The 18,024-nt window shown below is 38.3% G+C and overlaps 1 protein-coding gene across 6 annotated transcripts in view; it reads left to right on the top strand.

Annotated features, from left to right (window-relative positions):
* PLEKHA5 (pleckstrin homology domain containing A5) overlaps window positions 1-18,024 on the top strand; it is a 266,473-nt gene that overhangs the window by 149,899 nt on the left and 98,550 nt on the right. For all 6 annotated transcript variants that reach the window (XM_014937387.1, XM_014937386.1, XM_014937385.1 and 3 more), the window contains exons 2-3: window positions 12,932-13,015; window positions 13,982-14,102. In XM_014937387.1, the coding sequence (XP_014792873.1) occupies window positions 13,995-14,102 (108 nt within the window). In that variant the 5' untranslated portion in view covers window positions 12,932-13,015; window positions 13,982-13,994. The remainder of the gene's footprint in view (window positions 1-12,931; window positions 13,016-13,981; window positions 14,103-18,024) is intronic.

Genomic DNA, 18,024 nt, shown 5'->3' with positions numbered 1-18,024 from the left:
AAGATGATTCAAGGATTGGAGCATCTCCCTTATGAGGAGAGACTGAGAGAGCTGGGACTCCTTAGTCTGGAGAAGAGAAGGCTGAGGGGAGACCTTATTAATGCCTACAAGTATCTCAAGGGTGAGTTGAAGGAGGAGGGAGCCAGACTCTTTTCAGTGGTTCCCAGTGAGAGGACGAGGGGCAATGGGCACAAGTTGGAACATAAGAGGTTCCACTCAAATATGAGGAGAAACTTCTTCACGGTGAGGGTGACAGAGCCCTGGAAGAGGCTGCCCAGGGAGGGTGTGGAGTCCCCTTCCTTGGAGATTTTCAAGACCCGCCTGGATGCTCCTGAGTAACATGCTCTGACAAGCTCTAGGCAATCCTGCTTCAGCAGGGGAGTTGGACTAGATGATCTCTATGGTCCCTTCCAACTCTAAAAATTCAGTGAAATTCAGTGAAATTCAGTGAAAACTTTGTGTGTGTGCGTTTTGAACTAAGAGAAAGATATTCCAGTACCTGGGGCACCTGCCAGTTGTGATGATGCATATAACGACAGATCAAGACCAAGCAAACCAAAACTCTGTTTGAAAGAGGATTCTTTTATTTTTTGCAATTTTTAATATGAATTTGACATCGGGACATTTTCCTTTAGTCCACTGCCTCTAAATGATCCCACCTTTCCAGTTTGAGCCTGGTAACAGAGGGAGGAAGCCAATTCCCAATTTGCAGCTGTAATTTGGCTCTGCCTGTTTCTGTGGCATGTTTTTCAGCCCTTCTCTTGCTGCATAAAACTGTGGGCTTCCATTGATTTTTTTAATGTTTATAAATTTTTATATATTTATTTATTATTATATTTATTTATTTATTTTTGTCAAGGAATTGATGCTGGAGACTAATATAATTAAACAGCACGGAAGGTAGATGCTGTGATATTATTAATATAGTTAATATTATTATGGCATTTATAGTTAATATTATTATGGCATTTTTTTCTGAGAAGCAGTTATTTGTTGAAGTGTTGAGGCCTGCTGAAATTTTAGAAATACTTGGAGCTAACGAGAGAAAGAATACAGAGGAAGAAGTAGGCAATGATGAATTTAAAAGCAGAGGAAAAAGAGGAAACGTGGCCTCTTTGCAGTCAGGTCAGTTCTCCAGGGTTCCCACAAGCTGGTTGGTGTTCACACCTCTAGATTATAATATGTTGTATCTTCTTCAGGATCTCTAATCTGAAATATGAGCAAATGAACATTAAGTGCAAACAAATGAACGTGAAGTAGGGATATTGCAAGAAAACAGTGTAGTTTTTTAAAGGATGTGTGCAGAGAAAATCCTGAGAAAATTTCTGATCCATTTGTGATTTCAAACAAATCCCAAAACAATTCTAGTCGTTGCTAACGTTTCGGTCTTTCGGAGCCTTCTACAACAACTTGCTGCTTCTTTTCTAAGGTAACAATATTATTATTTTTCTGAAATGATGGGCTCCTGAAGCTGAACCTGAACAGACTCAAAGAAACAAGAGAGCTGTGCGGGGCTGAGCTGCGCCCTCGGACCTTGGAGATGACAGCTGACACGTTCAGCGTTCCAGTTCAGTGCCACCCTGTGTGTCTCTGTACTTGAACTTTACGTCACAAGCAATGAATATTTTTCATAGAGTTTGTACTCTTTTGTCTGAGATGAATGCAGGCCCACACACGGTGTAAGCTTCGATTAATTATCCTCTGGGGTCTGGTGCGCATATTTGCATATGTTCTATCAGTGGACCACCAAGATTATTCAATTAAATCCTTACAATGGCTTTAAGAAGGCCAGTGATTAAAGTGTTAGTGGTGACTGTTCGTTTATAAAATAATTATTTTTATAAATTTCAGTGTCTATCCTTGTTTCTTCCAAAATAGGATTTATTATGAGGGGGAGACCGAAACACAGGATGTGTCTGTGTTGGTTACCACAATTAAAACTGATACACAAGTGGATGCACCAGCCTTTCAGCTGCTTCCTTCTTTTAAACAGTTAACAGTAATATTTCTAAGCATTTCCCAGATGATAATGTATTTACTCTGCAGAAGCTTGCCAGACCATTCTCCTCTCTGGACGCACTGAGGAAATGTTTAGTTATGACCTAATATATTGTAATGTAACAGCTTGATAAGCATGGCTTTTTTTAAAAAAAGTTCTACTGGGTTATTAATAGATTGTTATTAAATAAACAGGGCTGTTTACCAGAGAGGTGGTTGTGGAAGTATGCCATCTCCTAAGGCACTGAGAAAGTGATCAAGAAATAATGGAAGTCGTGTCGCTATCTGAAGACAGTGTTATGTTGTTACACTTCTGTGTAACCTTGGCTGACATAGACAGCTAATGCTGTGATTCACATCATCTTTAAAAAACCCAAACAAACAAAAAAAAAAATCCAAACCAAACCAATCATAAATAATAGCAGATGGGATAAGGGAAAGATATCTACAGAAATCTGGCAAAGGTAGAAAGCTCTGAGGAGAAATAAGGTGTTCAGCTACTACTGTTAATGCATATCAGATTTTATTCCCCATGTGTTTAGTTAGGTTTCTGAAGCAACACTGTGATTTCATCAAATGTCTCTTGAAAGTCTGCGTCTGAGGAGAAATAAGGTGTTCAGCTACTACTGTTAATGCATATCAGATTTTATTCCCCATGTGTTTAGTCAGGTTTCTGAAGCAACAGTGTGATTTCATCAAAAGTCTCTTGAAAGTCTGCTGTTGAATTTGAGGTAATAATTTAATGAAATTATGTTTTTAAACATACATATTTTCATATATTACTGCATTTGTAAATCAATAAAATTATGCAGCTTTATTTCTTTGCAATTCTGCAGCAGGAGTTTAATTGAACAATTGACTTGTGTGATAACTCCTGCAATTACTCTTTAAAGGCTGTTGCTGCTTTAAGTAGATTGAGACCAAACTAAACAAGATTCTGAGTTACATGATACAAGAGTAAAAAAAAATAAAAATAAAAATCCTAAGCAAGTAATATCTTTTAACAAACCAGCAGGCAGTCTTGAGTAAGATAATTGCCAACTGAGAGCTAAGGAGACCAACAATGGAAGCAAAGTGAAATGTGAGTTTTGAGAGAATGAAAATCCACTAAATGGGGGTTATTTCAGTAATAGGTAAATGCATGCCGTTATTCAGGAGTGGAAATTAGGGAGAGGAAATAGGCGTGACAGTGAAAGCATTGGAATCATTGCACAAAAAGAGTGGAAGGTTGGGAGCAACATGCACAGTTAATCATTTTGTGGTCCTCTGGTTTGTTAACTGGGAGAGAGGGAGAGAGGCAGAGACAAGGGCTCTTAAGTGCTAAATATTGAAAATGGGAGTCATGCAGTAGATGCTGAATGTATTTTCATAGCATGCTCTTTAGTGTACACCTTAAGCAGAAAAAAACCAAACCTTACACAATATGGTAAAAACTGAGATGAAAAGAAATTTGATATGTAACGTGGGGCAAAACTGATGATTAGTAAGAGAACTATAAATAGAGGGTAACTTAAATACCTAGATTTTGTGAAGGGGAATTGCTGGCTGTTCTGAAACACTTGCTCTATGTTGGAGAATGATCCAAACTGGTTGAAAAAAAACGTGGTGAGTAAGCACTTGTAGGATTTATTACTCTTTTTAGCAAATGCATGGCTGTTTCTGAATGAAACCCAAAGTTTTCTATTTTTTCTGTGTCCTCTGATTACTGCATCCTTTGAGGTTCCTTTTGAACTTAAAGTGGAGAGGGGGCTGGGTTGAGTGGCAGGACAGTAGAGGTTGGCAGTACCTGGGAGGTGCAGAGACAGGACAGTGATGCAGGCTCTTCAGGCGGGATGGAAATGAAGATACTGCAGCATGGCTTTGACTTTTTTCAGGGTATGCTTATTGAAGGCATCTTGACTTCTTAAAACCACGTGGGCTTGCAGGGAAGCCTGACCCAAGTCAGACTTCAGTTGGAGATACTCTCAGCAGCAGGATTATTTTTTTGCGTAGGCCATATATTAATGTATTTAAAAATATATATCATAGGTATTGAACCGCTTAATTTGTCTGCGTTCACTTTTCTTATAGTTACCTTTAGCAATTCTTTTTCAAGACGCAATTATTCAAAACCATGTAAAAATTGGTAAAAAGAACTGTGATGAGAGTAGGATTCTTTTGCAAAATACCTCTAGATTTCGTACAATGAAATGGAAGCGTAAGTCAATTGCCTTTTGAGTTTGTCCTTCTGTTTCTAACACTTGCTGGAGAGCACAATTTCACTTACGCCTCTAACACTAATAAATGACGAAGACTTGCAGAACTGAGCTTAGTGATATGTGTTGGAGATAATTTTCTGCCTAATGAGTTTTGAAAATATTTAAACTTGTTACGCAGTCGTCGAAGCATTTGCTAGAAATTTGTACTGAAGTTGATGCTTAGTGTTGTGGGGGGTGACTAAGACAACTGAATTCTTTCGAATTTACTTGGTGTGATGAATTGCTCTGGGCAGTTTGGTGCAGTTGTGAACATGCAGTTACACAGCCTAAGTGCGTTTGTTCCTTGTAAATTCAAGTCAGTTTTGTTTCTGGTTCTGAAAACCTTTAACATCATATGTGTGAGAAAATATCAATTAATTGTTCCTAATGAATTAATTTTGTTGAAACTCAGCAATTTATTAGTCTGATAATGAGTGGTCTAGCTTAGGCAGTAAATAGAACTTGTTCTTTTCAGAACAGCTGTTGAGGGTGGCTTTTTGCTGCCCTCTCCACAAGTTAGCTTTTACTTCTTCCATCCTCTCTACCTCTTCAGGAGAGGCTGCAGCATCCCCCCAGCATCTGGGAAGTGAGCTTTTGGGCAAAATTAGCTGATGGGGCATCCGCTGTCAGTCTTCAACGGGAAGAGGCAGTAGCAGCCAGATTGGAGCATCCAGTGCTGCTTCTGGTCCACAAGCCACCTGCTGAACCATGCTACTCCAAATCCCAATTTTCTTTAGAAATCAGATTGAGGGGTTTTCGCTGCGGAGTTGTTATGTTACTCTAGTTCTTGGAAGCTTTCCAGGTAGTTAACCATTAAAGGATGATGCTTGGATTTCAGCGAGGAAATATGAAGCTTACAGATTCAAACACCCACCTAACTATTTTCTCAATTTTATTGCAAACAGAAAACAGTGTATTAGTCATTTCTACTACAGATTAATACTTACAGAATTGAAAATTTTCTTTTTCTGCGGTGCTGTTATCAAGGTACTGTATTACACACTGCCCAAGGAATAAAATGTATGTAGTGAAATGTTATATACATTGATGGCACATGGCAAGTACACCTCACAAATTGCCATGCTTTTGTTTAAAGATGTGTGGCTTTTGTGGTCTCTACCAAGCCTCAGTATCTTATAAATTCCCAAATATGTTATCTACAGAGTGAAAGGCACCCTCCCACAAAGTTTTGGGAAAACTGAAAACAGTAACACTCTTTTTCTGAAAAATGCAGTGCTTGATTGGAAAGAACAGTTACTTATTAAAAGCTTCTGAATCTACAGTACGGTATATGCATATATATACATGTATATATACAAATATTCCCTTTGCCCAGGGAAGTGGTTGAGGCACCATCCCTGGAGGTTTCAAAAGACGGGTTGACATGGTCCTCAGGAATATGGTTTAGTGATTTTTTTATTGCTTATTTCTTATTTATTTTTTTGTCAGAGTCAGGTTGATGGTTGGACTAGATGATCTTTAAGGTCCCTTCCAACCTAGATGATTCTATGATTCTATATGCTATTTTAGAAAGTATTTCATCCTAGCATTTTGAAAGAGTTTTTAATAATAAGTTTTAGTGACATAAACTTGCAATTTTAGATTAGAAGTATGTTATGAGAGTGTATTAACCATATCTGCTGAAGCAAGAAAAGGCTTTGTTTTAACCTAAATATTTTCATTGGAATATAAATCTGGTTTTAGAATGGTCCCATTGAAAGAAAGGTTTACAATTTCAGGGGAGTAGTGCTTAATCTTTTGGAAAATAAATATCAATAATAAATGAAAAGCTGGAGTACAGTCAGTTGTATAGAAATGTCCAGGTGCTATTTCCTTACAGCAAAAGCAAAGTTACCAAAAACTAAGGAGGGTTTGAAAGAAAAGTCTCCGAATTGACACATTGCCTGAAAAAATAAACCCATAGTAGACCAAGAAGGTGGTGGCAGCAGCGACTGTCGTTGAGGTGTTGCATTGTCCAAGAAGATCAGTAGAACTTTGTCCACGCCTTCCGAGCGTGTGCGCACACAAAGGATTATAAACTCTTTGCTGGGAGCGGCATCTGTGATGTTGTACAGGTCTGTCAGCACTTGGCTTTGAAACTTGCTGTCTCTTCACACGCCCTTTTGTTCAGACTCCCTGATGTGAAGTTACCACGCTCATATGTTTTCCAGCGGAGCCGTGCAGCCTGGTTTCCAAAGTTGTTGTTTAAAAAAGCTTAATTGAAAAAAGGCTCGTAATTCTAGGGTAGGATAGCACTGACAAAAAAAAAAAAAAGTGCTTGCGTGTGCTCTTTACTGTACGATGTGGCATTGCAGATTTAGTAAAATAGAAGAGTTGGTATAGCCACAGACCACATCCTTGCTAACCGTTGTGGAAGGACTGCATTTACTTAAATTTTTTCCAAATTCAGACAACTTTTTGTTAGATAACTCTAAGTTACTGCTTTTATTTCGATTAAAAATGAGATAATTTTATGCTAGAAAACAAGCAAACAAAGTAAAAAATGCTGATGTGATTCCCTACTCCCCCTCCCCACAAGTTCAGGAATGAAATGCTTCACAGAAGCAGAATAAAGCTGGCTGAGACTTGCCTTATGTTTGTCTCCAGTTGAAACTTATCTTTAAATGTCAGTGCAAAAATTTAGCATTAATGTAGAGGAGAAAACTTTATCGCTCTGGTAATTTTTGGCTTCTTGCTTTATCTGTAATCTTTTAAAATATTTTGTCATGAAGCGTATATGAAAAATGTCTAAAACTGTTTCTCATATGAAATATCTCTATGTACTCTGAGTAAACATAGTATAAATAGGGATTGCATGTTTGCACAGTAGAGATTAGGTTGTCGGACTGTGAATCTTATCTAAGATGTAAAATAAATGTTAGGAGGCAGATACTTGATGGAGCATTCTTCTGAAATGTGTTCTTCGGTGTTCACTTGTCAAAAAGAACAGTCTTTCCAAATTAAAGATATGGAGGCCTGTCCAAGTTGTGTCCTGCTTTATGATTTTGTTTGTATTCTTTCTGTGGAGTGTAGAACTCAGCCTTTGCTTTGATGGTCACGTTGAGAATGAGCAAATGAGGCCTTAGCATTTAGGAACACATAAATAAAGTCTACGAAGAAAGGGCATAAGAGGAGCTTTGAAGTGGCATCTAGTTTTAATTTTAGTGGGAGAAAACCAGATGTGTCTTTGGGAGTTCTGGCCCAGCTCAATTTTTTTGAGAGGACAGGGAACTCAACCAAATCATACAATGGAGAGACCCCAAACCAACTGTCCCCACCCCAGTACTTTGATCTTTTGTGCCACTTCTGAGTGAACTGCTCTGCTCCGGAGGAAAGACGGTCAAACCCTTAATTTTTAATTGTGTGCATCCTCCTGTACAACTGGATTACATCTCTCTCTTTTTTCCATTTCAACTGCTGTTAATCTGAGTTTGTTCCCTATCCAAAAAATCCGGGTACTGTTAAAGACGATAGCAGTTTCAAAATGGCAAAACTGGACAGAATTTTTGATTTTTGCGGTGGTGTGTGTCACAGCATTTTTGGGTCAGCAATCCTGTAAAAAGATAGAATTAACATAAACAGTCCTGGTTTGTTTTACAATCCTGGCTATTTACAAATAGAACAATATATTTGAATGATATATTTGAGGGCTTTTTTTTTGTAGTCCTTGGATCACATTTGGCCATCAAAAAGATTGCTCTTGACTGTACATTTAGTGAGTAGATTACACAACAAGGTTTTTTGAACGTGTCTAGAATTGGTGAAAATAAGTAAAATAATCCTGTCTTCTAAAGAGATTAAGGGTCTCCGGGGATGGAAAGGAGAAAGAGAGTAGATAAGAAAGCAAATAACATGAGTCAAATTCAAGGTTGCTGTCAACTTCTAACCTGAACAAGATAAATCCTTTTGCTCTGAGGGTTTGTCCGTGTGCCGAAGCTAAGCTACCTGCTAAATGACGCCAAAGCTTGCGGTGTTCAGAGGGGAGGATTGGGGAGGAGAAATTTAAAAATTCTGGAGGAAAGAAGTCAAGTTAAGCTGGTGCTGTTAAGTTGGTATCAGTTGTCTTGCACTGAGGTGGCTAAAAATGGAACTTGTCCCTGTGTGAGCTATTTTGGTGTGGTTAGGGTTTTGTCTTGTGGGCGTTTTTTATTTATTTAAGGCTGGTTTGGTTTGGTTTTGATCCTTTTCATAGCAGGACACTGTCCCAGGCCGCTACTGGAATCAAGAACAGAATATTACCTTGATCAATGCAAGAACTATATTTTATATTGCATTGAAGTGCTTCTCTCTCATGTCATCTTAGTCAGATGTGCCTATTTCTGGAGCCCGACACATCCCAGTAGCAAATATTAACAGTATAGGAATATACCATACCGAAAATGGAGAGTATGCTCATGAATACTAATCAAATACACAGTTAATTTTTCCCTCTTTGGCTCTAGTGCTTAGGATGCCATTTAATACAACCTAACTATGGATGTTAAAATAGTAAGGGTCAGTTATAACCTTTAATTTAAAAGTTCAACAGTGTGTGCACGGTTAGCTTTTGTTCTCAAAGCATGTTGATATGAAAAATTGATTGGAGAGAGAAGGAAGAGGCGTGTTGTTTCCATGTGCCTCTTGGAGGCTGTATCTCTGCATAAGTGAGAACTGCCTGTGTCAGAGTGAATCGCTTTTTACCACATAATAAAAGCACAGAAACATGCAAAGTTGAATCTCTGAATTAGACACTGAGGTCTGTATAAAACTGGAAATAGAGTTCTCAGTTAAACAACCTATTTTTGCTTTATTTCCCCTGAGATTTATTGATGAGATATGTATTATTAGTGTGTAATATACTAAATACTAACTAAGCGTGTGTGTGGACTCGGAAATTCATGGATAACTGAACAACTGTCTCAATAGGATGCTGAAGTTTGTGAATATGACTGGTGGCTTGGTTTTAATGAAGCTGTCTCTGGTGTGCCAGATCAAATTTAAAACAAATGCCTTAACCTGCTGTTATGTGGGAGGGTTATGACAATAATTATCAAGCTACTCTACACCTTACACAAGTATTTTGAGAAGTCTTGTCAAAATACCAGCTAAATGAATGCCACGAAATGCAATAATTCCGATGAGTAATGAAAAAGTTTTCAAATGCAAGTATTTAAGATCTATTCATCCGGTTAGACATGTTTACAGTCGTCACTTCTTAGTTGTAGAAGCTGAATTTCTAGTGTTCACTCAGAAGATTTCGCTTGTGACTAAGCTGAAAAGATCGTTCTTCCTTTGCCTCGCCCTTCTGAAAGGAAGTGTCTATAAAGGTCTCTCAAATGCTGGAAAGAAAATATTGTGTATCCCACAGGAGAGTGTTTTGTGTCTATGAGATTTTTTTGCCTTTTTGGTGGAATGTCAGCTCTACCTCTCTACATCTCAACAGCAGTGTGAGTGGTAAGGAAAACTGTATTTTGTCCAAAAACTTTTTGATCTTTTTTGGAATACTGACTTGATATATGACTCAAGCTCGAAAAAAATATATTCTTGAATAGGTTTGTCAGTGCTTCCTCTCTGCTTTCTTTTCTTTCCCTCCCTGTTCCTGCTTTCCCTCCTGGGTTTGAATGACCTCCCCTTGATGGTCTTGGAGTGTGGCCTCTTCCTGTGTCAGTGTGAGCCGGGTGTACTCATCCAAAACATGGGATGCACAAGCAGATCCATTTATTTCTACAATTCTGGATGTGAGCTGGTAGCCAGCTGTCAAGGTTTAGCATGAACGTTTTGGCAAAGCTTGCAAAGTGCCAGCTCAACTCCATGATTTTTTAATGTTTTTTTTTTCAGTTTGGTGTGAGAGCTTCTGAAATGTCTTTTTGTTCCAAAAAGAAAGTTTTTTGGAAGTGAAGAAAAAGAGGAATCACAGAAAAAATAAAAACCTGGATGCTTCCTCAGGAATGTTTTGAATTTTAATTCTTTTCAATCTGGGCCATTTTCACTTGAGAGGCATTGTAGGACCATGGCAATTAGGGGTGGTACAGAGGTCACCTCTTTTCTGTCCCCTCACTGAAATGGATGCATTTCTGCAACAGCTTCTTTAGAAGCTAAACTTGGAATTGTACTGAATTAAGTGTGAAGATAAAGTTCTGGCATTTGCTAGCTCATTAGTTAAGCTCCGTAAGGTGTCTATCCATTTAGGTATTAGTAGGGTTTTTTTAAATCCTGGTAAAAAAGTACAAAGAATTGGGCTATCTTTCTAATCATGTACTTTGGGTTTATGTGGATTTATTCAACTATCCATTGACCGTGAAAGTAGTGTGAATATTTTATTATTTTTGTTATTTTTATTATTGTAATTTGTAAATACAAAAATTTGTAATTGTTATTATTATTACAAAAGGTTTGGAGATAACTTTTAATTAGTCATGCGCCATAATTGCAAAATGGATGTAAGGGAAATTTCAAGAACATTAAGACAGTCTTGTTTTAAGAAACAGGAAGGGTAGAGAGTGTAACATATTTTTATTATTGTAATTTGTAAATACAAAAATTTGTAATTGTTATTATTATTACAAAAGGTTTGGAGGTAACTTTTAATTAGTCATGTGCCATAATTGCAAAATGGATCTAAAGGAAATTTATTAAGACAGTCTTGTTTTAAGAAGCAGGAACGGTAGAGAGTGTAACGTTTGTGAGATGAGCTGTGTGTCACAGTTTTGAAAGCTAAGAAGGTTCAATATATAGGCAATAAAAGAAGTAGGTGTTAAGGATAAAGTGCCATTCAAAGCTTTAGTTGTTCTGCACCTCTTGCAACTAAACTAAAACACATTTTTTGTGTGTCTGGCTTCTCTGTCCAAGAGTGTTTTTCAGGGCTGGACTTGAGATAAGAAAGGCATAGTGTTATGTGATACCTTACATGAGAAAGATTATCATCACATATTCTTTGCAAAAATGATTACTATCAAATGGAACGGCACCCTGGCCTGTGTCAGGACCAGCGTGGCCAGCAGGAGCAGGGCAGTGATGGTGCCTCTGGACTGGGCACTGGTGAGGCCTTACCTCGAGTGCTGGGTTCAGTTCTGGGCCCCTCACCACAAGAAGGACATTGAGGTGTCCTGGAGCATGTCCAGAGGAGAGCCACCAAGCTGGTGGGCGGTCTGGAGGACAAGTCATGCGAGGAGAGGCTGAGGGAACTGGGCATGTTGAGTTTGGAGAAGAGGAGGCTGAGGGGAGACCTCGTTGCCCTACTGGAGTATGTCCAGAGGAGAGCCACCAAGCTGGTGGCGGTCTGGAGGACAAGTCATTTCAGTTCTGGGCCCCTCACCACAGGAAGGACATTGAGTATGGAGTCCATTGAGGACTGGAGTAGTCCAGAGGAGAGCCACCAAGCTGGTGGGCGGTCTGGAGGACAAGTCATGCGAGGAGAGGCTGAGGGAACTGGGCATGTTGAGTTTGGAGAAGAGGAGGCTGAGGGGGGACCTCATTGCCCTCTACAACTACCTGAAAGGAGGTTGTAGAGAGGTGGGTGTTGGCCTCTTCTCCCAAGGGAATAATGACAGGAGCAGAGGAGATGGTCTGAAGTTGGGGCAGGGGAGGTTTAGATTAGATATTAGGAAGAATTACTTTACTGAGAGGGTGGTCAGGCCCTGGAACAGCCTGCCCAGGGAGGTGGTGGAGTCACCATCCCTGGAGGTATTTAAGAAACGTGTAGACGTGGCTCTTCAGGGCATGCTCTAGTGCCCAGGAGTGTTGGTTTGTGTCTGTTTGTGGATATTTTTTTTTTCATTTTGTTTTTTTTTTTGTGATTGGACTCAATGATCTCAAAGGTCCCTTCCAACCATGAAGATCCTGTGATTTTGTGATATCTGTCAGCTGATTGACATATTTGTTTGGCAGTAAAGGCAACTCTTCTCCCCATCTCTTCCTTCCCCTCTAGGGCTATAGGGCTCAAGTCAAACCATGCCATTCTTGAGTGGCAGCAGCTGATAGTTGTTGAATTTTGGCAATTTCTTCCAAATGATGGGAGCTGCTGTAATACCTGCAGTTCAGGGGAATGAGACAGTGCAAAGTGAGTGTTTTGCACTGATGAAGGTGAAGCCCTCGGAGGGCAGGCTCCCTGCCACTTGAAGGTCCCAAGACGGCTGCAGGGGAGCAGCACTCTGAATTCAAAGGTCACCAGCAAAAGAAAGTAGAGCTATGATTGCAACAGCGTTCCAATCACTGAATGTTTATCTGTGTTATCAGAAAATTTCAAACTAGTAACTTTATGTTCTAAACTAGAAGACAATTGCTTTTACGGTAGTCTCTTCGTAAAGAGCAGTAATGTCTAATTTGTTCCTGCTGTCTATTTGAAATCCTATTTATGAATATATAAAGACTTAGCTGAAGTGAATTACTGGTGATCATATATGAACAAGTAATGCTCTTGCTGCTCTAGTTTTAAATTCAAAACCATTACCAACCCAGTGCTAATGTTTCCATCTCTTTCCAGAGTATTAATGAAGATTCTTTAATACTTGCTATCATCCTTTTTATTAGTTTAATATATACATGTGTGTGGTTTTGTGTGTGTATATGCATACATTGTTATATGCCACAACAATGGCATAAAACAGCACCAGTTGTTTTCTCTGGGCTGATATAGGTGATGTACTGGATTTATATAGTGAGTTGGAAATAATACCTAATAATAATACCTAATAATTCTTCTTATCTCTCTTCCACAGTCATAATGAACGAAAAGTAACCTGTAAACATCCAGTAACAGGACAGCCATCACAGGACAACTGTATTTTTGTTGTGAATGAACAGTAAGTGGCATCTGTTTCAGTCTATAAAATGCATGTTTTGAAACTTGTTAATAGCGAAGTTGCTAATTGCAATATTTAATTTAATTTTTTTGAAGTCAGGTTAGCGTGTGTAAGGTTTTGCTTGTTTAAATGATTTGAAAGTAATATTAAATATTTAACACCATTTTTTAGGATAAAAAGCATAGCCCAAATTAGTTATGTGATAGAAATGCTCCATGTTTAAGCGCTGTGTGAATTTCCACTTGTTGCTTTAAATATTCTCTAGTGTTAGCAAATGACCTATATAAAAAATAACAATCAAATAAATTTCCTTAAAAGGAATAAAATTATAATCAATTAGGGACAATCACATGTCTGTATTGTATCATGTTTTGCCAGATAGTTTCTCCTCAGTCGGTTATTTTCTTGGACAGTTGAGCCACTTTCTGATTCATTGGATAATAACTTGGTTTTGCTGTCTTTGATTAGTTTTGGAGAATACACGATAATATGATAAGGTATGCATGGAAGTCACACCTGACCTCAAGACAGTATATGTGGTTGGGTGTTGGTTCCTACTCACCACCACAGCTACAACACCTTATTTGGTGGCTACACTGAAAACCGTCAGAACTGCAATATGTGAAATTTTGTAAACATGCATGTTCTCACTGAAGTGGGACGAAGCCGTATGGGGTCTTTGGAGAGCACTTCTTCCCATTTCCATCTCATGCTCGTACCTGTCTTTTTTTCCCTCCCACCGACACCTAACTCTAATAAAGAAAATCCTATTTTAAAATGCCTTAAAATTCATCTATAATAGATTTAAGTTTAAAACACAGCTCAGGTAACTTTGAGATGAAGTGTGAATTGCTTTCAAATTGAAAAAGTAGGACACAGGCTGTATTAGGATAAATCTAGGGGTGCTTTTTAATAGCAGTCTGCACACACAGCATGTTCTTGTGCTATTACATATTCTATTTTCAGGACTGCTGCAGCAATGACATCTGAAGAAAAGAAGGAGCGACCAATAAGCATGATATGTGAAGCAACTAACTATAATCTGACATCAGATTATGCTGCTCATCCGATGAGCCCTGTGGGCAGAGTAAGTCTTTACATAGAAATTAAATCAAAATTAAAATAATTCAGTTATTCCACAAGGTGCTGGGCAGTGCCATATATTAGTGTTCCATAGAGAAAGAGAAACAAAGCATTTATCTTTTTCAGGGCACTTGGCTCCTTTTGTGTTTAATTTGGAAACTGAGGTGTCTGAAGCAAATTATCACCAAAGCTGTAATTTTTATTGGGTATCTGAGATCTCATGACTTGCACATACTTAAATTGTTTACAGAATCTGACCTTTCCAGTCAGTGTGAATGAGCAAAATCTTGAGTGACTGGTCAGACATCTGAGTAAGCATTGTTATGGAAATTGCTCAATCGCAAACAATTGGCTGTATTTCTCCAGGTAAAATAGAATTGTAATTGTGTATAAGTAGATACAAGAGAGATGGAAGGTGACCTTGTGGTCAAATAAAAGGGCAGACGACATCATTTGCTGTCATTGGACCAGAAGTCCTGGTTTCCTAGGAAGAAATTCCTGGAAAAGGTCCAGAGATTCCTAGGCCACCTGAATTTGTGTCCCATTTTTTTCATTCACTCAACTTCTCAGAAGGTGAAAGTAAATGCCAAGATGTTTATCAAGATGAGGGATTGAATTACATCTACATTAAGTTTGTTGGATACATCTGATGAGGCTATTGCATGCATTTTTTCCATTTTTGGACACTCCCATAAAAGCAAAATGCACTTGCTACAAAATTAAGAATTTCCTTAGGTTTGCTAGGACACCAAGGTAACAGATTGATCAGTGATGACAGACAAGAGCCCTGTCATCTTTTCTACCCAGCAAAAGCCCCATACTTTTGCTGGTCATTGAAAACTTTTACCCTGAGAAGTGCTTTTCAGGAGATTAATCCAGCCTTCAAGAGAAAAATGAACTTTGGAATGTGTTTTAACTGAGTAAATTCCTTAATTTCAACAACTCGAATTAAAATAATTTATTTTCCATGTGGTAGCAAACACTGTAAGGTTTCTTGAAGTGCATTTTTTTGTGTTTTAAATGTCTCATTAGGCAGGCAGAATCCTTGACCTACATTAGAAAACTATTATTTGGTGAGAAAAGTGTCTTAGTCTATCCATGTTCCTGGGGGTGAAAAGAGTCACAGACAAATTATAAGCAGTAATAAAATTCATCATTTCAGCTTTCACATGTATAAGTCCATACAGGAAAGCCAATTTACAATAAAACAACAAAAGAGTCACAGACAAATTATAAGCAGTAACAAAATCCATCATTTCAGCTTTCACATGTATACAGGAAAGCCAATTTACAATGAAACAAGAACAAAAACCTCCAAACAACCAAAACCAGCTAAGTCCTAAAACAACCAAGCAAAGAAAAAACACCCCAAGAATCACATTGTTAGAGTTGTAATAGTGATGTAGATTGCAATAGTTACACAGAAAATGAAGAAGCCAGGAAGCACTCTCAAGGTAAATGTAGGAAAGAAATGACAGTTTAGGAGCACGTGTTCTACAATCATATTTTTTTGCACTCTGCTTTCAAAAGAGAAGTTTAAAATGCCCTTTAGCATGTTTATTTCATAGTGTTCTACAAGGAAATTGAGAGTGCTATGGTCCAGTTATTGTAATTTTGTTACTATCATTGACTAATGACACTTCAGCTTCCTGTGGAAATTACTATATTTTGGAAAAATAGACTTTTGTTCTACTTCTCATTCCTTCCATCTGTTCTAGTGGTTTAAATGCTTTTAAAATATTAGTATAATTATTATGACTGTATGTAGAATTACTGCACATCCATTTTCAAATGTAAATTTTCCTGAATTACTGCAACACCGTTTTAAAAGTTTTGTTTTCAGGAGATGAATGCTTGCAAAATAGAACCACAGCTAATACTAGTCAGTGTTTTCTAGTGGTTATTTAAGGCTAATTAGTTGAATCTGTTTCAAAGATAACTATATAGAAATTGTCCACTGGTTGTACCTGGATACAACGACTGATTTTCTTCTTTAGTTTTTATTCCTATCTCCCAACAGCAGAACCTTCAATCCTTAACTGTCTTATGAACCTTTGAATATAATATGTAGAGGCTCTGTGTATTGCAGCACAATAAGACAGAAGTAAAACATTGGTGAGGAAGGTAAATTACAGAGCAGGAGGATGCTTCATGTGGTTGCCACACCTATTTTTTAGGTCTTTCTGTTTTCAGAGAGAACTTGTGAACACACCTAAAGTTGGGTAGTAATAGGAATAGAACAGAAGTTTGTGGTACAAATGAAGTTTCAGACAGCTGAGGGGTATAGAAGTGAGTTCTCCCTTTCCTTAATGTTAATTGATCCCCAGTAGATATGGAACTTGGAGGAGTTCCTATTTTGTGGCAGAAAGACTCACTGGAGTCTAATGCCCCTTATGTCTAGAGGCTAATATAAGGTGAGACAAAAATCAGTCTCTCCCCAGTAAAGTCTAATTTCTAATTCCACTGTGTACATCATGCTGGCCAAATAACACAGTGCGGCTCTGTGAAGTGCTGCTTCTTCCCTATTAGCTTGAAGTGTATTCCTAAACTTAAAGCCACTGGTACAGATCTCCGACTGTGAAAAAAATCTACATAGGCTTGAGATTGCTACAGAGCTGTATGTTTCTAGCCCTCTTTGTAAAATTAGGTTGGTTTTGTAGTTGCCTTCTTTTTTTAATTTTATTTTTCCCCCGCTGTTAAAATCACTACCTAGACAAATACGGTTATATGTTCTGAAATGTGTTTCAGGGAATCAGCTTTTTAATGTGTAAAATCAGTCATACTGCTTTAAATGGCTAGTTTAGAGAGAGTTGTGTGTGCCTTCTCAGGATTCAGTTTAGCCAGAAATTTGGGAGTAATAGTCATGAGATACATTAGCAACCAGTGTAGTAAACAGGAGTGATGTGAGGGGCAGTATTTGTGCTCAGAGCCAAACACCTGTACTGTGTTTTGATGGTTTATATTCAGACTAGGCCAGTAGTGCTCCTTGTACATCTTACATTTTAGTTACCTAAAATAAATCCAGTTTGCTCTGCTGTGCAAACCAAAGCACAATGAGAGTGGATGATTGGGGTATTTGTTTCAAGAGCAACCTCCTGAGCAAGCTAAAATGCTGAGGCAGAAACCCACTCAGCTCATGGAAAACAGCAACATTGGAAGGCACTGAAATTGCCTACAAAATGCAGAAGGCAGCATCGTGTTGGTTTGTGGTTTGGAAGATAATGTAAGCCTTGAAGACTGGAATCGTATTTTTAAATAGAAGTTGAAATTAACAAAGATTTAGATTTCCTGTCTTTGAGTTCACATGGAGAAAATTTCCTTATCAGCAAGGCTCTTAACCCATGTTTTTTGAACATAAATACAATAAGTTTAGCATTAATTCATCACTTTTTTACTAGTTCTTTAACTGGGGAAGGAGCCTCACATATATTCCGTGTCCTCCACCAGCTGAGCAGAGAGAAGAACAGCTTGCAAAGTGAAATGTGCAGCCCCAGCTACTGGCTGGTCTGTTGGCCAAAGTTCAAAATCCTGCCAGTGTTTGTTTTCTTTGGGTTTAAGAAAGTGAATGTCACTGGGTGAACTTCCTGGCTTCTTTCTCAGGACTGCAACCATAGAGGGTCCCTCCCCTAGGTTCTGGTTTTGGAGGCATCACAGTTGCTGGGTCCATTCCTTAGAACAAATCAGATAGTACCAGATGTGACTATAAGCTTGCTGGCTTTGTTACCTTCTACACCTTCCAGCAAGTGATTAGTAGTTGGACCCTTCATTTACTGTCCTCCTTTTCTCTTTGTCTTCTCCAGAATGTGGAGCTGTGCAATATGTCCTATATTTTCAGTGCTGTGGGGTAAAAAATATTTTAAGCCTTCAGTTTTTATTTTCTTTTCCTTTCTTCCCATTTCCACAGTTTGAAATACAGTAGATGTGTG

This window comes from Calidris pugnax, unplaced genomic scaffold, assembly GCF_001431845.1.
Source record: "Calidris pugnax isolate Ruff unplaced genomic scaffold, ASM143184v1 scaffold1, whole genome shotgun sequence".
NCBI classification, from domain to species: Eukaryota; Metazoa; Chordata; class Aves; order Charadriiformes; family Scolopacidae; genus Calidris; species Calidris pugnax.
The sequence above is the reverse complement of the archived record's forward strand: the minus strand, read 5'-3'. Positions and strand labels throughout refer to the sequence as shown.